Source organism: Rhipicephalus microplus, unplaced genomic scaffold (assembly GCF_043290135.1).
Source record: "Rhipicephalus microplus isolate Deutch F79 unplaced genomic scaffold, USDA_Rmic scaffold_32, whole genome shotgun sequence".
NCBI lineage: Eukaryota > Metazoa > Arthropoda > Arachnida > Ixodida > Ixodidae > Rhipicephalus > Rhipicephalus microplus.
This window is the reverse complement of record NW_027464605.1, coordinates 4,206,496-4,233,880: the sequence shown is the minus strand read 5'-3', so window position 1 is coordinate 4,233,880 and position 27,385 is coordinate 4,206,496. Positions and strand designations below refer to the sequence as shown.

The following is a 27,385-nucleotide window of genomic DNA, read 5'->3' as shown; positions in this document are numbered from 1 at the left end:
GTACTATAGTTCAGTAACCCGCGTCTGCGCACCCGGTAGCGTTCTTGGACACGCGCTTCAATCAAACCATGCGATCACCTGACTTTCCCGCTTGCCAGCCTTCCGGTTTGCGCGTTCGTGAATGCCTGCCGGTGCTCGACCCCCCACAGTTATCAGCATCGACGGATGCATCAACTGGCAGCTATATAAGGAGCTGGATCTTCGGCCGCCCCTTTAGTGGGCATGGAACTTCGGCAAAGATGTACACGCATCTGACACCCTTCTGTTATATTGTGCAGGTTAGTTCACCGGTTTCCCTCTATGCTAAAAAAACAAACAACATTTGTTTGCTGATGCTTCCATGCCCCCAAGTTTTGCTTATGTCCATTTGTGAGTGCGTTCATGTCGTTAGGCTTCTGGCTATGTCCGGCGATGTTGAGGAAAACCCGGGCCCGCCAAAAGAAGATACGGGGAAGCAATACAACGAGTTAATCTCGTTGATTAAGGGGCTGCACTCTAAGATAGATGCAAAACACGAAGAACTTATGGAATCCATTAACGAAGTTAGAGAAGCGCAAGTGTCTCTTGAACAAAAAGTGGCAGAATTAGACAACCGATTATGCGCAGTTGAGGAATGTGTCCGGGTCTCAGACAGAGAGCCGAATCGTCAACGGGTACCGGAGGTACTTTCGGTTAACAAGCGCCTTGACGAACTTGAAGATCGTTCTCGCCGAGAAAACTTGATTTTTTATGGAATAGAAGATTGCGATTCGGAAACGTGGGCGCAATCAGAAGAAAAAATTTGCCAAATCCTCAATGAAACTTTGAAGCTAAACTTGGGAAGTAGCGACGACCGCATATCCCGCGCGCACAGGCTAGGCAGATTCGTAGTTGGCAAATCTCGACCAGTGATCGTAAAATTTGCTTCTTTTAAGTTCCGAGAAAGCATACTGCAGTCTAGAAGTAGTTTTCGCGAGTCTCATGTGTCAATCAGCGAGGATTTCTGCCGCGCAACAAGAAGCGTGCGCAAGAAGCTTTTTGAATTTGGCAGGGCGAGTGGCGAGAAGTATACCGTCAAGTACAATAAGCTTTACATCAACAAAAAGTGCTTTGTGTACTCTCCGGTGACCGACAGCGTTTGTGAGCTGCATACAAATGCGCAGAACTCATCAGAAGCTTCGTCCTCCGCTACGCATGCCGACGAAGATACGCTCTTATCCTAACAAAGTTCACCCCTCGGCTACTTATCGTAGCTACTCAGTTTTATATTCTAACGTACGAAGTGTTCTTAACAAACGGGATGCATTATCTTCAATTTTTGATGACTGCGCCGCCGATGTTGTAGTGTTAACGGAAACCTGGCTTACCCCTAACATTGCAAGTGTAGAGCTGTTCGATTGTGAAAATAATTATACCATTTACAGATGTGATAGAAAAGAATCGCCAGGAGGTGGTGTACTTATAGCCGTAGCTGATTATAGTTTCTAGCCATATAGTAATAGCATCACCTTTAGAATTTGTCTGTGTTTCCCTCCATGTCAACAATCAAAATGTCATATTTTGTGGCTGTTACCGCCCTCCGAGTGCGACGCCAGAGTTTTGCGAGCAACTGCATGATGCTTTGAATGATATAGTCAAAAGGCACCCGCATACACCTGTTTTTATTCTAGGCGATTTTAACTACCCGAAAATAAACTGGTCACTTCCTTCCTGTTCATTAAGCTCACTTTCAGCCGACAGTTTACATTTCGTGGAACTGTGCGAAGACTTTAACCTTACCCAACTCGTAACGCAACCAACAAGAATGGGCCCCAATTCATCAAATGTTCTTGATCTGATTCTCACCACTGTACCTGACCTTGTCCATTCTATTTCATATATCCCAGGCATAAGTGACCATTGTTTCGTGCACTTCAATCTAACAGGTTCTTTAAGGCGTCGGTCAAACAATTGGAAAACAATAAGAGACTACTCATGCGGCGATTATGACTCAATCAACAGTGAACTCGAATCGAATTTTGAGAGCTTTGCTAATGGCTTCTTTGATCGCAGCATTCAACAAAACTGGAACTTGTTCAAAATGAAAGTTGAATCTTTAATCACGCGATACATTCCCACATACGTTATCAAGGGTCGCCAACGCCCCCCTTGGTTCTCAACTGACTTTAAAAAATTGCGGAATAAAAAGAAACGGTTGTTCCGTCAGGCAAAGCAGACTAATTCATTAGCCCGTTGGCACGTGTACAAATCTGTCCTTTCCGAATACAGAGCAGCTATCAAGGAAGCCAAGCGCGTTTTTCTTAATGATACCCTTCCTTCAATTCTTGTAACCAACCCTTCTAAGTTTTGGAAAACTGTTAAACCTAGGGAAAAGATAAACATTTCACTTACGAACTCAGATGGGCAGCCAGTTCGCTGTGAAGAGTGTTGCATTGCATTAAATGATTTTTTTGTTACTTCTTTTTCAAGTTGTTCTGCTTCTGCGTTGCCGCAAATGCCTAGTCGTGATTTTTTACCCATGTATCCTGTTACCGTTGATGCCGTTGGAGTGCAAAATTTAATTCACAAGCTTAAGTTATCCTCTTCTTGTGGCGTAGATGAAATCAACTCAAAGTTTCTAAAAAACACTGCATTGTATTCATCAATTTACTTGTCCTTAATCTTTTCGCAATCTATTCAGACCTCCACTTTGCCGCTTGACTGGAAGGTGGGGAAGGTGGTCCCTCTGCCCAAATCTGGTAACACACAGTCTCCTCTCAATTACAGACCAATTTCCCTAACCAGTGTTCCTTGTAAAATGTTAGAACATATAATTTACTCCAACCTTGTCTCATTCCTAGAATCAAATTCTTTTTTTACTCCCTACCAGCACGGATTCCGAAAAAGTTACTCATGTGAAACCCAACTTCTTTATTTTACTAATGACATAGGATCGGCTTTAGATCGCGGCTCACTTGTGCATTGCATTTTTCTTGACTTTCAAAAAGCTTTCGATAAAGTACCTCACCAATTACTCCTCCTGAAAGTTAGTGCCTTAAACATTGACCCGAACATTCTTAAATGGATTGAATGCTTTCTGACTAATCGCACTCAGTTTGTAACAACTAATGGCTATAACTCACCTCTTTCTAAAGTAACATCTGGCGTACCCCAAGGTTCCGTATTAGGCCCTTTACTCTTTCTTATATATATTAATGATCTCCCAGACAGCATTAACTCCGCTATAAGGTTATTTGCAGATGATTGTGTAATTTACCGCGAAATAAACAATGAATATGATAACCAATTTCTACAGTCAGACCTTGACACTGTCTCAACCTGGTGCAATAAATGGCTTATGACTCTCAACTCTAACAAATCTAAATGCATGTCAATAACCCGGCGATCTATTTCTCCCCCCTGTACCTACAGAATTAACGCCGTTCCCCTCCAGCATGTCTCTTCATATAAGTACCTCGGCGTTTACATTACCAACAATCTATCTTGGCACACGCATGTTACCTACATCTGTAATAACGCTAACCGAACGCTAGGATACTTACGCCGCAACTTTTCTCGCGCTCCGCTGTCCCTCAAAATTCTATTATACCGATCACTAATTCGCCCAAAGCTTGAGTACGCGTCCGCTATATGGGATCCCGTGCAGCAAAATTTAATTAACGCGTTAGAATCTGTTCAGAACCGCTCAGTTCGGTTCATTTGTTCTAATTATTCCCGTACTGCTAGCATATCAGAAATGAAATCTAACCTTGACCTACCCAATTTAACTGTCCGGAGGAAACTGGCGCGACTGCATTTTTTTCATAAGATATTTTTCACAATCCATCAATGAAGCGAGACCTCATTTCACAACCGTCATACCACTCATCGCGCATTGATCATCAGCATAAGGTTGCCATTCCGTTTTGCCGCACCAAATTCTTTTCAGCAGCCTTCTTACCGAAAACAGCCGCCGATTGGAACCACCTTCCCTCTTCCGTTGTATCAATAACAGACCCTTTGTTATTCAAGACTGCAATTTCTCAGCAATGCTTGTAACTATACGCAGTTTCCATTATCTATCTTTGTCTTGTATGTGCTTGAATTCTTATACATTTTTAGTTGACTTATGTTGCCTTCCTGATTTGCGCATCTGATACTTGTTTCTTTATTTTGTCTTTTTTTCTTGTGTGTTATATATGTTGTACCCACCCCCTCTGTAATGCCCTACGGGCCCTGAGGGTATTCTAATAAATAAATAAATAAATAAATAAACCCACACCCTCTAGTTTAGCAGCACAACGCCCTGAGCAATCTCAGTATGCCGGAAGCTAGAATGAATAAAGTGCAAGCGTTGGATGAAGAACACAACATGAGCAACAGTGAGAGGTGACAGGCAGCGTTTGCAAGATATACTGGCAAGACAATTAGAGCTGCACTTTACATTTCATGCCTCTGAGGCCTGGTCAGGGCTTGCCACTCCACCTCATGAACCTAAACTATCGTATCATACCCTGCTGCACTTAGCATTCAGTCATTTTCTGATACACTAAAACGATAGCACTCTGACAACTAAGCAACAGCTTTTGCTACGGCCGAAGTACTACTGAAAGTGCTGACATGGGCACAAAGTAATTTCTTTGTGGTGAATGGGTTTCACCGGCTAACTCTTACACATGTTACTGCTTCAAACATGCTTAGTCTTGTTGTACTAGAACTGTCAGAATCCATTTGAATGTTACAATCAAAGTGCTTGTACAATGCTGACGTATTAGATATGCACATCAGATTTTCAGGGACCAATGACTGTGCTGCGAGTGTCACTTGCTTTGCTGACTACAAACTCACTAAGCAAGGACTTCAACCTGTATTTGATGCCTTAGCTGCTCATGAGGCTACTTAGCTGCTCATGAGGCTACTTAGCTGCTCATGAGGCTACATCATGAGGCTACTTAGAATGTATTTTCTGTGATGGTACCTGTGCTATCAGCATGATAAGAAGGCTTTCCAGGGTGGCAATCCAGTGTGCAAGTTGATACCTTTCTGGCATATTAGGAATAACACATGAAAATATACAAGTAGGGAGGGACTCCCAGCTTAGGGAGCACATACCAGGGGGGTTATTAATAATATAATGAAGGAATGATGACAACAAGAGGGAACAGCAAGCATCATCGCAGAGTAAGGCACCACGAGATCGGCGCTCGAGCTCCTCCATCTTCCTCGTCCTGTCGCTATCTCCAATCTCCGACCTGCCCGTTTGGTTCGCCCAATAAACCTCTTTACATTTGGTGGATCGTGCTGGGTAACCACATCGCCTACAACCTGGAACTCCGATCTCGCACCCTGCCGTCGACCATGCAAGTTGACGCTGCCCAACAAACAATACCTCTCGCGGCCACTACTTGCCCCGGCCCGGTTCATCAGCGAGACCCCCCGATCTTTGCCGGCACCGAAGACCAGGACGTCGAGGACTGGCTGTCGTCATACGAGAAAGTCAGTGGACCCAACAGGTGGGATGACGCTGCTAAGCTAGGCACTGTCAATTTTTATCTCACCGACGTGGCCAAGCTGTGGTATACGAACCACGAAACCGAGTTCGCGAATTGGTCTGCCTTCAAGGAGGCAATACGTGCCGTTTTTGGTCGTCCTGCCTTACGGAAGCTACGCGCCGAGCAACGTCTGCGCACACGGGCACAGGAGCGAGGTGAAACTTTCACATCATATATAGAAGATGTGATTGATCTCTGCCGGCGCGTCGATGCTTCCATTAGCGAGAGTGCGAAGATACAGCACATTATGAAGGGCGTCGACGATGACGTTTTCCAGATGCTTCTCGCGAAGTCTCCAAGCACTGTGGCAGAAGTAGTGACTTTGTGCCAAAGCTATGATGAATTGCGGAGGCAACGAGCTCAGACGCGACGCTCATTCCAGACAATCCAACCAGTGACCGCACTGGACGCTATGGCTGACCAGGCAAACCTTCTCGCACAAATGAAAGACTTCGTGCGAGAGGAAGTGGCTCGGCAGCTTTCTCTGCTGCCTTTTGCTCAACGCCAGGAGCTCTCGCACCAACAGCCACTGCGACACCCACCACCACTGGCTCCCATGCTCCGACATGTGGTCCAGGAGCAGATTTCCGAGGCTATGCCGGTGCCCTTGCAGCAGCCCACCGTCACCGCGCCTCTTACTTACGCTGAGGCACTAAAGCGGCAGCAGCGACACCACCCCCCGTCGTTCCAGGGACTGCCGTATACCTCAGCCCCGACTCAGCCGTCCACCGCCTGGGTTCCTCCCATTGCCACCACAGCCTCGACACACCCGTCTGCCGCATGGACTGGTCCCCTCGTCGCCAATACTTGGAGAACGCGCGATAACCGGCCCATCTGTTTTGCGTGCGGCGGCCCTGGCCATATCGCCCGTTACTGCCGTCGTCGCGTGCCGGGATACACAGACGCCCGGACACAGAACAGCTTCATGGACCTTTCTCCATCCCGTCTGGAAAATTCTGACCCTCAGTCAAGCTCGTCTTCACGGGAATGTCCGCGTACTATGTCTGGTCGCTCACCTTCACCCCGTCGTCGCTCCCTGTCACCCATGCGTCGTCGGCCAGCCCCTGAACACGAGGGAAACTAACCGCCGCAGTTCAGGAGGCAAGAACTGCGCTGTCGAAATGCTCAAGTCCTCGGACATTGCCGTCGAATATTGTCGAAGTTTTTGTTGAAGGTACTCGAGCATATGCTCTAGTGGATACTGGTGCTGCCGTTTCCGTGATAGACGCTAAACTTTGCCGCAAGCTCCGTAAAGTGACGACGCCTCTTAACATGATGTCCTTGCAAACAGCGAATGGGGACCCGGTTCAGCCTGTAGCCGCCTGTACTGTCCGACTGATGATCGCGAATGACCACTACACTGTTGAGTTTATTGTCCTGTCGTCATGCTCACACGACATCATACTTGGATGGGATTTTTTATCGCGTAACCATGCCGTTATTGATTGTGCAAGATCGGAGCTTGAACTTTTCCCGTTTTACGACCAACCAACCAGCCGCATTCAGCCCACCGTACACAAACTCGTCGTCAAAGAAGGCACTGAAATTCCTCCGACAGCAGCTGTGTTGCTCCCCGTGTTCTGTGACGGCATTAGGAACGAAGCTGCCTTCTTTGAGCCATCAAGCCTCTTCCTTAGTCGAAGATCACTTCTTCTGCCTTATTCAACCCTGTCTATTTCTGAAGGAAACAGTGCTCTTTGCCTCATCAATCCCCTTCCGTATCCTGTTGAGCTGTTTCAAGGTGAATCTCTTGGACACGTGCATGCCATTGATAAAGAACAAATTTTTACCATGCCGCCAGATTGTTCCGGTGACTACGACGCCATAAGTGCCCTCAACCCTTCCAATATACCACCTTGCGAGCTTTTCGATTCATCGATTGCCGACGGACTATCGCCATCTGAACGCTCTGAGCTCCTTCAGCTGCTCTACCAGTTTCGTGAATCCTTTGACGTTGCTCAACCTACCCTTGGCCGAACTCCCAGTTTTTTCCACCGCATCGACACAGGTTCCAACACGCCAGTACGACAGCGACCATACCGTGTTTCCGCCGCAGAACATCAGGTTATCACCGAACACGTTGACGATATGCTCAAGCGCGACGTTATCCGACCTTCCCAAAGTCCATGGGCATCACCTGTCGTTCTTGTTAAGAAGAAGGATGGTGCAATTCGCTTCTGCGTTGATTACAGGCGCTTAAATAAGATCACTCGCAAAGACGTATACCCTTTGCCCAGGATTGATGACGCCCTTGATTGCTTACAAGGTGCCGAGTTTTTTTCGTCGTTAGATTTGCGTTCGGGGTATTAGCAGGTGCCCTTAGCAGATGGTGATCGTCCAAAAACAGCATTCGTGACACCGGACGGGCTATATGAGTTCAATGTCATGCCCTTCGGCCTCTGCAATGCACCGGCCACATTCGAGCGCATGATGGACTCGGTTCTGCGGGGTTTGAAATGGAACATATGCCTCTGCTACCTCGACGATATCGTCGTCTTTGCACCCGATTTCGCAACACACCTTGTACGCCTGAAACATGTCCTCACGTGTCTGAAGAATGCGCAGCTCCAACTGAATCTAAAGAAATGCCACTTCGCTGCTCGGACGCTCACCATTCTCGGTCGCGTCGTATCAAAGGATGGTGTTCTTCCCGACCCGGCTAAACTACGCGCTGTTGCTGAATTCCCCAAACCAACGACTGTAAAACAGTTACGCAGCTTCGTAGGATTGTGCTCCTACTTTCGTCGGTTTGTGCGCAACTTTGCCTCCATAATTGCCCCTTTGACCCAACTTTTAAGCAGTGCCAACGACATCTCATCATGGTCTTCCGAATGTGATCACGCATTTACCACTCTTCGCCGTCTCCTGACATCACCGCCTATATTGCGCCACTAAGATCCCACGGCTGCAACTGAAATCCATACAGACGTCAGCGGTGCCGGTCTCGGTGCAGTTCTCGCTCAACGCAAGCCTGGATCCCCTGAGTATGTCGTCGCCTATGCCAGCAGAACGCTTAACAAGGCTGAGGTAAACTACAGTGTTACCGAAAAAGAGTGCTTAGCCATACTTTGGGCAATTGTGAAATTTCGCCCATACTTATATGGCCGCACCTTTGCTGTAGTTACAGACCATCATGCCTTATGTTGGTTGTCGTCGCTGAAGGATCCATCAGGTCGCCTTGCTCGTTGGGCTCTGCGACTTCAAGAGTATGACATCCGCGTCGTGTACCGTTCCGGCCGCCAACATGCTGATGCTGATGCGTTCTCGCGATCACCACTGTCGACTGAGGCTGCCTCTATATCTTCTATGGAACACGCGCTGTCCGCTCTTGACATCGACACAATGACCTCTGCACAGCGCGACGATCCATGGATAACTTCGCTTCTGGACGTCTTATCTGGGGTACCGACACTTCCCATCACTCGAGCAATGCGACGCCAGGCTTCGCACTTCACCATTCGAGGTGGCCTCTTGTACCGGCGCAATTACTCACCAGACGGCAGGAAGTGGCTGCTCGTTATTCCCCGAAAGCTGCGCTCTACAATCTGTGCATCATTTCACTCCGACCCGCAATGCGCTCACGCCGGTGTCTTCAAGACCTACGAGCGTTTAAGGAAGCGGTACTACTGGCGTGGGATGTTTACTTTTGTTCGACAGTTTATTCGCGGCTGCCACGAGTGTCAGCGACGAAAACAGCCACCGAATGCAGGAGCAGCTCCACTACAGCCGCTTGCGTGCCCTGACCGCCCATTCGATCGCGTCGGAATTGACCTTTATGGACCACTGCCATTGACCACAGCAGGTAACCGGTGGGCTATCGTTGCTGTAGATCATCTGACACGGTACGCCGAAACCGCTGCTCTTCCTACGGCGACCGCTCAGGACGTCGCATCTTTCATCCTCCATCGGTTTGTGTTGCGTCACGGCCCTCCTCGCGAGCTCCTCAGTGACCGGGGCCGTGTATTTCTATCCGACGTAATCCAAGCACTTCTCCGTCAGTGCCATATTGTACACCGGATGAGTACTGCTTACCACCCTCAGACGAATGGCCTGACTGAGCGGTTTAATCGGACCCTGGGTGACATGCTCGCGACGCATGTGGCATCTGACCAAACGAACTGGGACCTGATTCTTCCGTTTGCGACCTACGCGTACAACACCGCTACCCAAGTCACCACCGGCTTTTCTCCATTCTACCTTCTATACGGACGTCAACCATCGCACACAATTGACACTTTGCTGCCATACGCACCAGATGTATCTGAGTGCACGACCGTGTCTGAAGCCGCCCGTCACGCCGAAGAATGCCGCCAACTAGCGAAGCAGTTTACTACGGCTGACCAGCAACGCCAGAAAAAGGCCCGCGATGACGACCACCCTCCTGCCGCCAAGTTCGCCCCTGGAACCCTTGTATGGCTGTATGTACCACCCTGTGCACCTGGTTTGTCTACCAAGCTACTTTCAAATTACCATGGCCCATACCGCGTGGTAGAGCGCACATCGCCCGTCAATTACGCCATCGAACCGCTTACGCCACCCGGTGACCATCGTCGGCGTGGACACGATATTGTTCACGTGGACCGCTTGAAGCCGTACTTCGACCCGCTCGTTCCTACTTGTTAGATCGCCAGGATGGCTTGATATTTCTCGACGGGGGCAATTATAATGAAGGAATGATGACAACAAGAGGGAACAGCAAGCATCATCGCAGAGTAAGGCACCACGAGATCGGCGCTCGAGCTCCTCCATCTTCCTCGTCCTGTCGCTATCTCCAATATCCGACCTGCCCGTTTGGTTCGCCCAATAAACCTCTTTACAATAATAATAATAATAATAATAATAATAATAATAATAATAATAATAATAATAATAATAATGTTTATTTTTCATCAATAGCTGCTCTCCGAAAGAGGCAGCTTGACAAAGGCCCACAGCCACCTTTTAGCACGACAGCAATGACAAACAGTCAGCAATATGAACTTTAAAGAAAAGCAACAAAACAAATCAAGTTTTAATTCAAAAAAAAAAAAAATAGCAACCCTGATAACAATATAGCAACTTCAAACAAATATTAAAAACCAAACATGTGTACATTATGCAATTGAGTTTGTGTGCAGTGTAAGAAATCTATGCCAGCTTTCACATATTTATTAAGTAACGTAGAAACTATGTAGGATAACTTACCTCTGGAGTAATTTGTTCTCAAATTTTTTACTTTCCATGTTTCTTTATTTCATGTTACAAACAATGGAGTATTTGGCTGCAGTTTCGAGAGGTCGTACAAAAAATGTCAACTTTCTTTCGATTCCCGCCTGATCGCCAATGCTACCTTAATTCTGTCACTATTTAATAATCACACAACTTACTGCAGTGCACGTTGATTGAATGGAGCTGCGTGGCTGGTGGCAACGACTGTCATTTGTTTGCCGATTCTCATGCTATGTCTAATCAAAATGAGTTGAAACGAATAGTCCACTTAGCAAAGTGTTGCAGAGTCCCAACACCAGGTGTCCTACAAGTCTACTAAAACTTCAATATAATCGACCGCCACGTAGCTGGACAGCCACAGCACCTGCTGCTTGCTGTTGCTTATTTTAAGTCAGACAATTCGTTTGCATTCTTTCAAGTTAGGTAAAGATGTTTGTGTAGTGTGACAGTTCACTTTGCTCAGTAATTGTGAAAAAGCATGACGAGGCAGCGGGCACCCAGAACCAGCCTGGTAACTTGAATGGATGTGCTGGTTGCACATGTCGATTGTGTGTGTATGAAAAAAGTTTGCGGAGCATTCAATGTGGTGTGGCAATGAGCTTAGCCAATGCATGCAAACTTTTTACTGCATTGAGAGACTCTTTCCCACTATGTATTTTAGTAAACGGTGGCTTTAATTAAGAGCAGGTAAACATAAATTTCAAGCGCTCAATGAATACACACTAACACCGGAAAATTAAGAATAATTGTTACGGCAGTACATGTCCTACACATGCAGTACATTGGCTGTGATAGAAGGCTTCTGGTGGTAAAGGCACTGGTGGCATGAAATGTCTGCGCTAAGCAGATTCAGCAAATGATAGCACTTGGCCATTTCTGCAGTCTGTCTCTCATACAGTGTTCAAGATGCTATTACACCATCGCTCCCGTGGACAAACACATGAGGAGTGACCGACCCTCTACATGGCAACACCATCCTCAAGCCAATCTACACTTTAGGCCAACAACTGATTACCAATAACTCAACTTTTATGAAATCAAGATTTTGCGCTCCTGATGGGATTACAGATGTAAGGTATGGTAATCCGTGTTTTCTCAGTGCACGTATTGGTATGTACTATGGCCAGATACATTTTCAGAAGTCCACGACACTTCCACCACAAAGGGAGATGCACACAAGTCTGCACCAATGGGTGCAGACACCATCCCAACGTCATGATCTGAACGGTCAGTGCTTTTGGCAAACATTGCTGAGTGCATGAACGGGACTATTTCTTTCATCACGGAAGCGATCCGCTACTGCTTTTCGGTTGTCAGGATGGGGCTTCTCCGTACTTCTTAAAGTGCATTTGACTGTTATTGTTTTTCTACCAACTTTCACTTGCGGTTATACAAGGCACGGTCAATGATTGCCTTTCCTTTTTCTTCTCATGTACTGGTACTTAATGGCACAAACAGTAAGTTGTGAATGGAGCTTAGCTTCTCAAATGATAAGATTAAGTTTAAAACACCTTAATATTAACATGTAACATTGCCACACCAAAGTACAAATATTTGATATTAAGATTAGGTTCCTTTTTTTAAATATTCACATGATAAATTTTTAATTTCAAGAAACTCTTCATCGTAGTGTATTTCAAAGGTTTATGATGTACCTATTATTTTTCAAGCAACCTTAAATCAAAAGCCTAGCACCCAAAGATGATGCTTGTTAGGATATCTAAACAAAGTTCCAAATATTGACCTGGTTTACCCCCCCCCCCCCCCTCGGTGCAGTTCTGAAAATCCTCAAACGTATAAGAGCACAAACCGTCCGCAGCGACAGCGTGTGCTATTTCCACCACAGTTCTTCACGAAACCGGTCGCGTCAATGGGTTTTGCACAGTAAAAATTTTCAACCGCAGTGTTATTTCCCGGAAGGCTCGTTTGCGCAAACCAGCGTAAAAAGAGCATAGAATTTCGCTACAGAAACCTGGAACGAAAGGGGACGATAAATGTCACGACTAGCGACAAAGTTTTGCGAGAAGAGAAGCGCCTTCCTGATCAGCATGTAGATGAGATGCACCTCGCTCGGCTTCGTTCATGCACGAAGTGCTCAAAAAGCCCATACCGTTTTTTGCTTCTGAGTTCCATCGGCTTGCAGCCTAAAGCTTCCGACAGGTATCTTCTTTTTAGGGTCAACCTTTGAAATAGCTGCAACCGATTCTGTCACCAACGCTTTGCACACTGAAACAACAACAGGAAAAAAAAAACGTCAGCCAAGTTGAAAGAGAAACAGCACAAGTTCTTCATTACTAAAAACAAGCGCGGGTTACAATCAAATAAACGCGCCAGCTTCCACGAGCGTCGACGATGTGCAGCTCGCTACACAGCATAACGGATTAGCTTTTTGTCTTACGAGAACAAGCAGCAGTGCTGCGCGAAGCACGGATCGGGAGCATTATCAATAAGTTCATTCATCCGGCGAGGGAACACTCACCCTGACACTTCAGCTCCTGCACAGTCGGCTCACAAAACGCTACACAGCAAAGTGTGAAAAGAACAAGAACTTGTACGGAGAGAGCACTGAGGTACTGCATTTCGAAGCTATAAGTTGAAGTGCGCGTAGCGATTGGGGAAACAAAAAGTGCTTATAACGCTTATTACACGTGTACTTCGCGAAACCCACCGCGCCAACCGCTTCACCGGCGACGACAAAATAAACACATGAAATAAAGCTACCTAGAAAGTGCCACAAACATGGCGGCCTTGGCGTACTTTCTTTATAGAGCTAATATATTGACTCTATATTAACTATAAACCTTTCTTTGAAGAAAAAGTTGGAGAAACAAAAATGTGGAACAATTGTTGGTCATAAAAGCATAGCCTTTAAGACTTGTAATCAAAGCCTCCGAGCATTAAAACAAGTAACGTTACAATACTAAAATATAAACCAAGCTCACCATAAAATAATTCAAATAAAACGTTTGTAACAATTTGTGTGACATAGTATTAGACATTAAGGTTATTTTAGTGTCTGTTTTGGCTTAGTTTAGTGACGTCTCCTGACGTTGCAAGTGACGTCAGGACAGGTGACATACGGGGCGCGATCGCTCTTGCCACGCTCTCGCGCAACACGAAGGTCTTGCCTTGGCGACGTGAATTTCCGCTCAGTGGTCCAGTCGGTAAGTTCCTGAACTTGTGCCTCGAGAGAGACTCTTGCCTTGGAAGCCACAGTAGCCCCAGCTTCGCGCAGATGGTATGAACTAGCTTCTCTGCTTGATTCGCCGACCTCAATTGCACCTTGAAACCGTAATCAAAATGAATGAATGGGCCGTAATCCCGGTCGTACCGGCATTTAACCAAACACAGGAGTTTTGCAGGAGTGCATGTAAAGGCCCTCATATTCGCTTTCCTATTTCGTTGCCTGCCGGTATCGTAGGGTGACACGGCTTCCCGGTAAAGTGTTGGTTTAGTGTACTTGCCTACGACCTTGGCGGCTGTCGACCATTGCAAATTTGTGAAAGGTATGATGCAACGTATGCACCCGTACAAAACGTCTCTGTTCGCGCGGCCTCTCGTCTTCTGTGCGATGCTTTATCGTTCACCCAAGCCAAGAATTGATCGTTGCGCGTGCTACATTCGTTCCAGCTGCGCCTTCGGTCGCCGCAGGATCAAAAGCCGGCAAGTATTTGCTGCACGCGCCGCTCGTGCAGATGACTATACGCACTACCGGAAACGCGTTTGCACTTCTTCAGTATGCTTCAACGTTTTCTCTATCGTATCGGAACATGGTAGTTGGGAACATGGGGCACTTATAGTGATGAAATATTAATAGTTGCTCCATTACTTTTTTGTTTAAAACGCGACGACTCCTACACAAGCTTACTTGGAAGTGTGGAAGAGGTCAAGCACTCCCCATTGTAGCTCGCTAATGTAAGTTGGCTGAATGAGACTCTATGTAACATTTATTTAGCTGACAACAGATGTCGCATGACCTACTGCTTCAAACGCATCTAGCAAACGTCGCAAATCGAAAAGATACGAAGCTGAGAGGGTTTTACATATCGTCTGTTCTCGGCATCAAGTCATGACTTTCTACAGCTGTTGCTCTTCAGGCTAATTTCGCTACATTGCCTCACCGAGTTCCAGATAACTAGCTGCAAACTTGTCGAGTTGAGATCCACTTGCTAACCTCAGTACCGATGAGAGCCCAAAATTGTACGAAATCGCTTGTTTCTCGAACTCTTAGAAGTCCGAGCCAAAATATATTGCTATTTTTAAATTCCTTAATAAATGTTTCTCTCTCTCCTAACAGTTTTTTTTTTTGATAAACATCACTGAGAGCTAAAAAAATATCGCTGCTACTGCCCGACATGTGTAGGTTTGAGATCATTTTACACTATTTGTCACTTATTTGTTTCAGTTGTTCTGTGCAGGAAACAAGTTCTAAAATGTCTTCATTCATTTCAGTGTGGCGTTGTTTTAAAGCATCTACAGGAAGCCAAGGCATTTGGTGCCAGCAGACCTTTGTCGCTAGCTTTCAGATTGAACCACATATTTGAACAGCGAGAATCGTGAACGTCCCTCAATTTTCGTAGGGTTTGCGTTTTTTAACTATTTGTTTTTATTTCTTGTTGCTGTGACCTCCTGCCAAGATTACCTCAAACCTATCACGGTCTTACGCTGCTAACAGTGAGCGGTTATTATTTGGCAATGGTTAATGTAGTGTTCCAAAGATGAACGAGTATGTTTCTTCCAATATAAGTTAATTTTACCCTATGACCTTGATACTGTAACTGATATTTTTGCCAGATCCCTTTTTCTGTTTCAATGCATTTGTGCGTGGATGTCACCGAGCCTGCTATTTTGTTGTATAGACAGCACAGCAAAATGGTTCCTTTTATCTCAGTCTGTTATCTGTATTCATAAGCACTGTGGAATTTGCTAAATAGTCAACAAAATGGTGTGCATTGACGTGCGAACGCTCCTTCTCGTTTTGTGTTCATATTTAGAGACGGCTTTTACAGTAACGGTGATGTTAGGCTAAAGCTCGCACTAAAATGATCATGATGTCAGTCTTTAGGCATCTTATGTGGCAAGGCAGCCTTTAGACATTTGTGCATATTGCATACACGTGGAACAGCCGCAGTACAGCAGGGTCTTTTTGTGGCACAGCCTAGAGAATATCGACATGTGCTCTATCCTAGCTCAATCCTATCTAGCCTAGGGAATACGGAGTGCTCAACCGCCACATTTTCTTTTAACTAGACTTGTAGGCAAGGATGACACAGTTGCTCTTGATACACCTTATGTGCCGTAGAGGAGTCAGACTTTTCATGCAAGATAACTTAATATCATATCACGCTCGTGCTACTTATCACCTTTTATTTGTATGCTTTTTGTGTTAGCCCAAGCTGATGGCACTACAGAGAAGTGATGAAAGCCAGTACCTGTAACCTTGAGTATGCAATGTAGACTGTGGCCAACTTGTCGTAGAGTGGCACACTTGATCCTCTGAAATCTTTAGTATGGCATCAATAGCCAGATGTCAAAAAGGCGGGTGTTCATGGCTACACATCAACAGACAATGTGGATGGAGATATCACGTTCATATACAAGTGGTCTTTTATAATAGACTGGTAACAAATGTGCATCTTTACAACCTTGATATAATGACATTGCAACACATGTAAGGTAGATGCAAACTACAAAAAAGAGTATTGTAAACTGCAGCAATACTTTCTCTGTAGATGAAACCACGAGCGAGTCGTTAGCAGTCGCGTGGAAGAGGGGCCAGATAAGTAGTGATGATTAACTCTATATCTGTTTGTCTTGTAGCTATATTGTGCTAGCATGCTTAGGAATGCACTTGGAAGTTGGGTAATATACTAGCATCCTTGTCTTCAGTGTTCCAGCTGCTGTAGCCGCATTTTCAGTAGAGGTCGAAATGCTTGAAGTTCGTGTGTGTAGATGTAGGTTTAGGAACACCAAATAGTCGAAATTCTCGGAGACCCCTCACTATGGCATTTCTTATAATCAGTGGTTTTGGGACATTAAACCGTAACAATTACTACAATTATTGTCTACAGTGTGTCTCACAATCATACTGCAGATTTCTCACATATATGTATATTTTTTTCACTCTAGGCATTGATGACTGATAGCAGCAAAAATATGGCTTCACCACTGGCCACGGTCGAATCACCATATAAAGAAGAAACTGGGATCGAGAAATTCAAGCGAAAGGCCAGAGAGTCCCCATTCATGGTCATTGGTATGTTTATAGCTTTCATTTGAAAAGTACGATTTAAAGTTTTGGAACAACCCCCTTATAGAGTGTAATACATCATGATGGTTCTTTGGCACTGTAATACTGTCAACGAAACACCCACGTCTTTCCCTTTTTTAAACGGTGACATGAGTTTTTGCATGAAAATTTTAATGCAGTAAATGTGAGGTTTCCTTGTGTCTTCATTCTAACTGAAAATGTTCTACAACGGTAGAACATGTTCTGTGCGAAACCGCACGAAGAGAAACGAAATACCAAAGAAGACAACCAAACACTGTACATGTTTTTGTTAAAGTATGTAACAAGAAAAAATGGCATTGTTGGCCTGAGTTTGTGTAGATGTGTGGTTTATGTTAGTCTTCAAATGCTCGTAACCCCAGTCAAGAAACTTTGATGTGTGAGGCTGCCGTCAATTATTTACTGTAACAATAATTCTGAAAACCAGTTTTCATATTAGTGCATACATTTTATGCTGCAGTATGTCCATCAGCTTCCTTGCATTTTTTGGCTGCTGCCACGTGCGTGTCGTGCCACCTGTTATTACCCTTAAGCTCTTTATGTCAAGTTCCATGTCTGTCCATGATGTGCTGGTTTTGGCAGAAGCACTTTGATAGTACCTTGGTAGTACCTTCAGCACCTTGGTAGTATTATTCACGTGGGTCACTTAGACCTGCTTCACAAGGTCAGCCTGCTCATATTGAAGGTACCCCTTTGCATGATGAGATGCTGTCGAAAAAGATTTCCTCTATTTCTGCCATTGCATACGCATGCCTCCAGTGCACAGAAGTTATGGGTTGGGTCTTTCTTGCTGCTTTTTTTTTTCCTTGCAGAGAGTTTAAAAGCATTCTCTCAATGGAGGCGTGAGAAGTTACTATTGTTGAACGTGGTGAACCATGTTTGCCAAGCAGTAGCATTTGAGACTCGCAGCTCGACGGCCCCTCCTCCATCCATGCCTGGTTCCTCCTATTCACAAACCTAACTTAAACTCATCCTTATGAATGAGGTAGACCTTAACCATAAGTCCAAATTTAAGGCGTTTCAAACACCTACCTTGTCCTTATCGCAGAATTTTCCTCGTACTTGAGTAAGGCTCGATTAAGACCTATCTTAAGACTTCCTTGAACACAATGGCAGAGGACAGCAACTCTGTGTATTTCATTGACTATGTGGACCGCAAAAAAGAAATATTGAGTGACACAGAATGTGCATACTCATCACCACAGCGAGTCCTCAACGATCAACGTAACCGGCTTGAGAACTACTACAAACAGAAATTTTCGTGCCGCCCCCGCTTCTCAAAAAGTGCCATGAAGAGTCTGCTCGCTGTGCTGTTTCTGCAGGAAAATATTCATGGTCGCGGGTTCATTGTGTCCCATCTCATGCAGTTGCTGATCGTGTCGCACTTGTATGGAGCTGGTGCATTTCAAATTCGGAGCAACCACTTGTCAAGGTCTCTTAGCCGACTGTGTCACGAGTATACAGTACAGCGGATAGCTGCTATGGTTGCAAAAACACTTTTTCCCATACCGGTAAATCTTCCCAAAGTGGCGCAAACACTTTTCCGGTAGTTTGGTTGGCCGTACACGGATGCGCAATGTGTCGGCTGTTGAATTCTATCGCGAGCTGCTTTCACATTTCTCGTTTTTTCTGAAGGCACACAGCGTCTGTCTTGGTACTTGTTCACAAAATCGATCTGGACGTGGCCACTTCATTGGTAAAGTTCATTTCAGTGCACCGTTCCACAATTAATGCAACTTCGTGAAAAAAAAAACTGTATGACTGCTCAAACTGTCAAACAAAACTAATGAAATTGCTAAAAAAGTGATAGAAAACAGCAAGCGCTGTAGTGAGCACGATTAACCACCGAACACAGCAAAAACATACAAGACGCCGAAAAAACAAAAGTGACCTGACTACCCAGCTGTGTTGACAGGGTTTGCAGAAGAGTGGCTAGACGATAAACGTGTATTTCACCATAAATGGCTGGTGCATAAACACATTTCAGCTGTGTACATTTGACTGCTTCTGTGCATACTGTTGTTGGTTTCTTGCAATAAAACTAATTTATTACTGCTCGAGGTAATGATTTTGTAGGGAAAATTTACCTACCCTCGCACGCAGGGCCTGTACTTGACGAGTTAAGGACGCCTTTCATAAGGCGCCTTTATGACGGGACAAGGGAGGTTTCTGAAACTCTCCTTGTACTTTTCTCACACTTTTCTCGTCTTTTCATAAGTAGCCTTACCGCGATGAGATAAGGTCGCTTCATGAATACGGCAGTTAATGAGCTGCTTTTTTAGCAGTGACTACCATTTCTACAACTGCACCACAGACATTACACGAATGCTAAACCATGCCTTTGGTGCTCTTGGTGTGAAAACGCAGTAAACATAGATACGTCAAGCGCCTCTGGTGGTTGTGGCACAATAGGCGTACCTTCAATAGTTTTTTTTGTGAACACGCCAAACTAGCATATATAGTAGCTTAAGCTTCGTTGTCTACATTGTTATGACAGGCGAGGTGCATGAAATTGAAAGGGCCTTGGCTGAGCCTGGTGGTCAGGTTCAAAGAATGAGGTGTTTTTCTTGTTTGTACCTGCAGGAGTGGAGCTATTGAAGGAATAGACCCATGTATTTGAGTTTTGGTGCACTTGCAGAACACCAGGTAGTCAAGATCAAATGCAGCCCCCTACACTGCAGAATCCCTTTCCATAATTGGTAGATGCTGGCAAATTAAAACCCATAATTAACTCTTTTGTGGATTACATCCCTTTCTCTGCCATATGTTTACACCCACACACAAACACATTTTTAATCGTGCGAGACTGTTGAGTGGTCGCTAGTAGTAATCTTGAAAAGATTGTTCTTTGTGAATATTTATTTTTTTACACCATACATTCTTGCTTATATTGTTATGGTTGTTTGAATCGAATAATTCAATAAATGACAATCGTACTGGACTGAACAAATGAAAAATGGGTGCCCTTCATTTTAGAAGTTCTTTCAGTAGTGTTACAAGACTTATTTCAAAGCATTTTCATCCTCAGTAGCACTTTTGGTACCTATGAGGTTGTCATAGTGGCAGAGGAAGTAAAAAAAGTAAAGTAGTAAGAGATCTACTGTTGAGACTGAATATGAATGACGCAAGGATTGCTCAAGGAACAGATAATGTACAGATGGGCGCATTGCCTGTAGCTGTGTTAACTGTTTGGCCCACAGATGACTTGCAACATAGTATGATCGAAGGAAAGTGTAAATTTAAAGGCTAGTCTATTTTTGTTAGACACAATATTAGTGAAAACTGATGGACAATAATGCCAAGGAAAGTATAGGGGATTTTGTTAGGAGTAATTGTAATGGAGATGTGAAGAAACAGATGGGGACAAAATGATAACTTGCTGCAGGCAGGGACCAAACTTGGGACCTTCAATGATGCTAGTCATCGAAACCATGCTTATAATGGGAATGCATGCATGGAACTTTGAAGCGTATTAGAATATTTTCAAGGCTACTGTGTCTGTTTTGTGGTGCTGGCATATAGCCAGAAACCGGTCACCGCACAAGACATGCAAGAAAATGAGACATGCATGAAAATAAGAACTTGGAGAAACATTATTTGCTTTGTTGCACTCATAGCAACATATCGGACAACTAGCCTGAAGTGAGCTTTGTAGCTTTATCAGTGATCAATATAAATATTTCTATAAACACCTGCTGACTAAATAAATTGGGCTGTAAGTTGTATGTTCCATTGAGCATGTTGCTTCACTGTGCACCTTTGGCTTACGCTATTCTTGTGTCTTTGGTTGGCTCGTGTCTTATGGCACAGTGTTGCATGTTTGCAGCTTCAAAGCATAGTATGCCTTTGGCACTATCGCAACATTTTCAGCGGTAGTGCCAAACTGCTCACACACCTGTCGCCAATTCTAGCATCATTATTTTCTCGAAAGAAAATTTTTTTCGAGGCTGTGATGTTTTGAAAGCTGAAATAGTGTCCATCTTTGTTAAAGGGACCCTACAACACTGAGCATAGTTGGTAAACACTGCCGATCAGTATTAAAGTCTCCTAACAACACCCGGGCTAAATATCATGGAGGTGGCCTGGAATTTACAATTCTCAAATCCTGCTGGAAATCGCACGCTCCTGTCTCTCTACAAATGATGCCATATGCCAATATACTCAAGTCCCCTACCATCGGTTGATATGAGCAAGCATCCCGGGCTGTGTAGTTACCCTGTTCACACGGTCGCGGTGAAAAAAAGACCAGGAGCGGCTCAACGTCGTCAACATGCTGATGCAGGAACCCACCTTGTGGCCCCCTTGTCATTCCTCCCCTCCCTGCGTAGCTCACCCTCAGAGGGCTCACTGTATATAAGGGAGAAAGGGCTTGAAGCGTGCGACAAATCTCTGCAATTCTACTTGTATTTGAGGGATTCTACAAACCTTTGCCGCATGTGCGCCTAGGAAAGTAATACGCTAATAGCGACACTATTACACCATAGCTGGGAAAAGTGTTGCAGGTCCTCTATATTAAATGTGCGTGATTCTAGCTAAAGCCATTGCAGTCTCGAGCGTAGTAAAGTCTAATCTAGCTCCCTGCACTGCAAATCGAAGAGGAGCGTCCCATAGGTTGTATGTGTTTACCAGAGCCTACACAGTATGTTTTGTTGCGGTGGGACCTGGTACCGGAAATACCATTGTCTCACCCCTACACAAGTGGGCGAGGACAAATCTCGCTGTTACCTGTTACTAATAGCACTTCCTATCGCAATGCTTCCATGATGAACAGTGCAGGCAGGGTGAGGAGGTGAGAGGAGACGTTTTGATTACCACAGATGATTTTGTGATTGCAGAGCGAGACAAAGTATAAGGGAGTACACTGGAACCAGTACTCTCTAATCAGTCGTTACTGGAGAAGCGGCAAAAAGTGGGCTAGTTGGTACGTAACTTTTAACTTGAAAAAAAAAAAAAAACAGCAGAAAGACTGGACGGAAGGAGGTGTCACAAGGATGGTCACTGACTGCCAACTGAAGTTTTTATTGATGTAACTAAGAATACGTCAATACACAAAATAATGAAAAGGATAAGATTACAATGTTTAGTCGCATGCGTGTTGTGAAATACCCGATTTATTTTTGAAACAGATGAACGCTATTGAACGCTAGTGTCAAAAGCATGTGCGGGAGATATTCGAGGCTTTTGTGGTCCACAAAAGGGGGGGATCGATGCACAAGTGCTCTGTCACTTTCTCTTTGAAAAAGAAGTCTGCTAGCTGATGTCACACATGTGACTAAAAATTGTGATCTTATCATTTTTCAATCTTTCGTGTCCTCCCCATATTCTTGGTTTTATCAATAAAAACTTCAGTTGGCATTGAGTATCCGTCCTCATGTCGCCTTGCTTCGTCGGGTCTTTACATTGTTTTTTCAAGTTTAGGGTTGTTGGGATATAGAATTTTTTGTACGGGTTTTCTTTTCTTGACACTATTCATTTCTATTACTTTTCTTTTTATGTTTGGCAAAGATTGTATCGTGTATTTTTTGCACCTGACTGCGATGTTTTATTTTTTTGTGTCCAGGTCTGACCGGTTGTGTCTTCGTCTGCACGTACGGTGCCTTCCTGTTCCGAAGGCGCAAAAAGCTCGACCCTTCCCTCTTCTTGATGCAACTCCGTGTCAGCGCGCAGGGAACTGTGATTGGATGCCTGATGCTCGGCGTTACCTACAATCTCTTCCAGAGATTTCGTAATCGAGGCAGCAGCGACGGAGATGACAAGGGCTCCTGATGTTTCTCTGTTACTTAGCCATTAGCTGTCATTATTTAAATTAATAGTACTGGCTATGAAAATTGTACGTTGTTATGTTCTTTGTATTTGTGATCGTGATGATCAATGAGAGGTTCTTTTCCTGCATTTCTTATGCCGCTGATGTCTAGAAGTGTTATCGATATCCTCGTCAAGACGTTGCCTTTGGCCCTTTATTGCCAGTGTTGCATTTACACAAAGACAAGAATGAATACTACAGCATATACTAACATTGTCTTAACTATTGCGTCTTGGGTGGTGATTATTGTGATTTGAAATATTCTTTATATATTTGAAAAAGACTGTTTTTGGGCACTAAAATATGCATTTCTTATATAGGCACTTGAATACCTTTGGGATTTTTGTCAATGAAATTACCAGCTTTCGTTGGCATAACGTCAACATATCGTAGTCGGCAGCATATGGGGCAAGAGGGGACTCTTTTACCAAACTTCATGTTGATAAACTCAAACATTGATATAAAAAACCCGGATATAGCGAAATATCAGTTATAACAAAGTAAATGAAAAACATTCTTGCTATAAATATAATATTAAGAATATGTCTTTCTAACGAATTTTTGGTTATAACAAACCTACGTATTTGCTTCTAAGATGCAACTTCATTATAATGAAGTCTGAGTGCATGTTATGTGCTTTGCTTTTTCTGCTGTCTGGCATGGATATCGGAGTTAAACTATGTATAGCTTTTGTTTTGAAATGTTGTACATACGTGAAGCGTGTACTGCATTAAATTATTATTTGATGCTTTTATAAGCCTTGTCGAACTTCGAGACACAGTGGAGCAAAAGAAAACATGTTGATTTATTGTTAATGTGTGCTCTTAGTAAGGAGCAAGTTGAATTTTTTTAAACTCAGTTTTATGACCACATTATACTTGCAAACAATGATATACAGTCCAGTTTACTGGAATGTTAGTTAATGTTGCAGAGTTTCAGATATGAACTGCTATGCAATTTCAGTTGCGCTTGTCACATGTGGCTATTTTAAACCAAATAAAAAAGTTATTTATGAGCTTATTCTTCTTCCTTTGGAAAACAGTGCAAGTTCTGGCACATTGGTTCGATGTACTTGGGTTGTTATGAACTTTACTGCATATGAAATTGCAAGAACTTCTCAATTTTTTTTTTTTCAAGAATAAAGCATTCACTTTTTTTCCACATTTTTTCGTAATGTTTCAAGCCTGCTATAGGAAATGCTGACAGGCGCAGACTGCCATGCCATCATTGGTTTGTTTGCCAAAATTTGCAAGGAGCTGCATATTGATCAGAGCTGTGTGAATTTCCAAATTTGGGTGTGCAGCGAATTCGAACTTGAAGTGCCAGTGCATATCGACTATAATATTTCTTAAATATTTCTTGAATATTTTTTATATATTTTTTCAAACTAAATTGCTGAAAAAAAGGTTGGAGAAGCTTCCTAGGCTTATTCTTATCACATATCAGTTGGAGTTTATTTTGGCTAGGTTGACAAAGTTCTGGTGGGGTGGTGTTTCATAGTCGTCTTATCAAGGAATGAGGCAACGAGAAGGATGTACTGCATTTATGTACAACGCTCAATATGACTGTCAACATGGGAGTGTGGGGCCTCAAGTTCAGACATTTTGTGTGGCTTCCACTAGCCCTTATTTCCATTACTTAAGCGGTTTTCTCACTTTGGTATTATTCTAAATAAGGAAATATTTAATTCAAATAAAAACAAGTTGAAGCTATGCACAGTCTTTGGACTCATGAAGCCATGCAGTCCCATGCTGCAAGTCATTGAGCGCGACTGTGCATGACTTTGTGCAATGAGTATCGCTAACACTTGACACGTGAAAGGCAAGGAGGCTATTTCTTCAGCGACTCCTCGTGCAACTTCTGTGGAAGCCCAACTTACGTGGCGGTCGAGTTTGTGATCCCTCCGAGTCCAGAGTTCTAAATTGGTCTTGATGCCAATAACATAAAAACATCTAAAACTTTGAATGCCAAAAATCTTTGACGTCCAATTTTTTTGTACTTCCTGCGCCAATTTCAGGTCCAAAACGCCAATAACAGAGTCGCTCTCTCTGCCACCATTGTCATCTTCATGTTTGAAGAACGTTCAATTGAGTCAATACATTTCCGACCACAGCAGAGCCTAAAAGGCAGCTTTGCCCAAATATGACAGTGTGGTGGGGGGAAGCATACTAAAAATCTGTAGGGGACCCTGTTAATCGAACAGGACGTTGAAAGTTATAAAATTCCAGCACAAATTGAATGGAATGGCAAACACTATTAGAAGCATATTTGCATATTTTTAGACCCCTATTTATAATCGTCTAGTAGTAATAATGTTACCCGAATCAGTTTATAATGCATTTCTATAATATATATATATATAGTTTATAATGCACCTTTGTACTTGACTAAGAACCGGATTTCTGTACAACAGAGCTTGAATTGGCGTGCACTAGTGGTCTTTGTCCGAAATTTAGGCAAAATAAATTTAGTAGAGCTTGATGCTGCGTTGAGTTAATGTTGCTGATTTTGAAGGCAGATGTATGGCTCGCCTCCCGAAACCTTCTCACTCTACACTTGAGCATGTGGCTAGTTGATAGCAGGACAGTGCAAAACTGCTGGTGACAATGCCATCCAGTCTTCCCTCTGCTACTGGAGCGTGATGATGCATCAACTTGATTTTGCTGGTTTTGAAGGTGAACACCCTGCTCACCACCCAAAGACTTCGAAGTCTACATGTGTGCATGTGATTTGTCGATCACAGAACAGTACAAAACTCCCATTGACAATTCCTCTGGTGACACGGCAAATGTACCACAGCCCTATTAATAGTTGTTGCAATGCAATCTTGGGGACACTCAGTGACATTATTTTGATTTTTCTGATTAGCTTCTGGGGCAGTAGGGTGTTTCCCAGGCATTTTATGCTATGTACATTTTCGTGTGGTGCATACATTGACAAGTTGTTGGTTACTAGGCCGTTGTGAGCTGTATAAACAATACACATGCCATTTTTGTTTTACTTCACCCCTTTTGCAGACTCTCGAAAGCAACAGAGATTCCTCACTGTTGCGATGTTATAAACGAACAATACTTGTTAATTAACATGTTAGGATTTTGATGGAAGTTATTTATATAGACAAGCTGTATAGCTGCCCAATGGACAGTATCCAATTTTTTTTTATATTAAAAAAGTGTCACTTCATTTGATCTATACATCATTTGAAGTCCTAGAATGCACCAGGATTACGGAAAAGGCGGTCGCTCTGTTTTGTCAGAATAGAATGCCCCTCGATGAAATTTTTATGAATCAAGGTACATCGCTGCATAATACTGGAGACGCAAGCAAGTAGCTTCTTTTACAAGCCAATTTCTTTGTGTTGTGTTTGGTGCTCAACAGTTTCTTTCACAATGTGTGCACACAAAATGCCATATTCACCTTTCTTTTCAGTGAATGCTTCTGGTAAATGTAAACATCGTTAGAGTGGGAAATTCCATGGGCAGCCCGTAAGGATGATTTGGCTTAAACATAGTGTGGAAGGCATGCAGCTAGTGCACTGTATAAACATCATTCATCACATGCAAAAAGTAGTAAGCGGTCGGGTTGTGCACGTCGGATAGCTTGCATTTTCCTTGATCAAATTTCACTCGAGTATGCGTTCGCTCAAGTTGTCACTTTTTCGCTGTAGAAAGTTTCTGTCTTTTGTGCACTTCCTACATTTTTATGTTTAGTATTTCCTACATTGAGGCCTCGCAATTCGTAATGCTAAGTTACAGTGCTGCCTTGCACTGGCCCTTTGCATTACAGAACGCCTCCCTGCTGCATGTGGACCTGTGTGATTTCTAAGCGTATTATGCTCTAAATAAGTTTGTGAAATCGTTTTCTCAGGGAAGTATGCTCTTAAATCATGTGGCTTAATACGCACTGTTGTGTGATACACAATTCTGATTAATGTGAAGGTGCTGAGCCTTGCCCTAGACGATACAGGCATACTACTGCTGCAGAAGGGTACTTTTTTTTTTCGCATTTAGATAATTCTTCATAGCGACCCTTCTCTTCCGTGGTGCTTCGGCATTGACGGCACGGAAGTGAATGGAACGCAATGCATACTATTAGCACTGGCCTACACTTACTGGTGGAGCATGCCAGCCATTAGCTGTGATCTGCGAACAGAAAGCAATCATCATCATGAACCGGTGCGCTCTCTATGTTTACCATCATTAACATAGGCTTTGCTCCCAAAACACGTGCACCAATTTGTCTGGCGTGGAATAGAATAGCTCTGATGGGTCAGAAACGAGTACAGAGAAATTCTTGACACGGGAGGATCTACACCCGTGTAACCACGATCACAAGCGGAGCATCGCAACCACTTGACTGCCGAGACACTATAGTACAGTAGAACATAGCCTTGTACAACACAACGTTGTGCAACATAGCCTTGCACAACATAGCCTTGACTTTAACTTGGGGGTGGGAAAGAAACGAGGGTAAAGAGAAGAGGGAAATGAGGATGGGAGTGAGTACAGCATAGAATGAAAGTGCAGGAATAAAATTGGAAAGAGAATGAAGGACAGAAAGAGGATGCAAAAAATA

At 43.9% G+C, this 27,385-nt stretch overlaps 2 protein-coding genes across 3 annotated transcripts in view; one reads left to right on the top strand and one right to left on the bottom strand.

The window, feature by feature from the left end:
• The window catches only part of LOC119172280 (canopy family protein seele), a 29,478-nt gene extending 16,065 nt beyond the window's left edge, over positions 1-13,413 (bottom strand). The window contains exons 1-2 of one of the 2 annotated variants that reach the window (XM_037423330.2): positions 13,198-13,413; positions 12,829-12,944 (exon numbers count right to left, since the gene is read on the bottom strand). In XM_037423330.2, the coding sequence (XP_037279227.2) occupies positions 12,829-12,944; positions 13,198-13,297 (216 nt within the window). In that variant the 5' untranslated portion in view covers positions 13,298-13,413. The other variant, XM_075884434.1, reaches the window with a different exon arrangement.
• A 387-nt stretch (positions 13,414-13,800) lies between these two features.
• LOC119172279 (HIG1 domain family member 1A, mitochondrial) lies at positions 13,801-23,825 on the top strand. Its single transcript, XM_075884432.1, has 3 exons — positions 13,801-13,956; positions 16,848-16,974; positions 22,568-23,825. Exons 1-3 carry the CDS (start codon positions 13,954-13,956, stop codon positions 22,771-22,773), a joined length of 336 nt encoding a protein of 111 aa, XP_075740547.1. The 5' UTR covers positions 13,801-13,953; the 3' UTR covers positions 22,774-23,825.
• Positions 23,826-27,385: the final 3,560 nt, after the last annotated feature.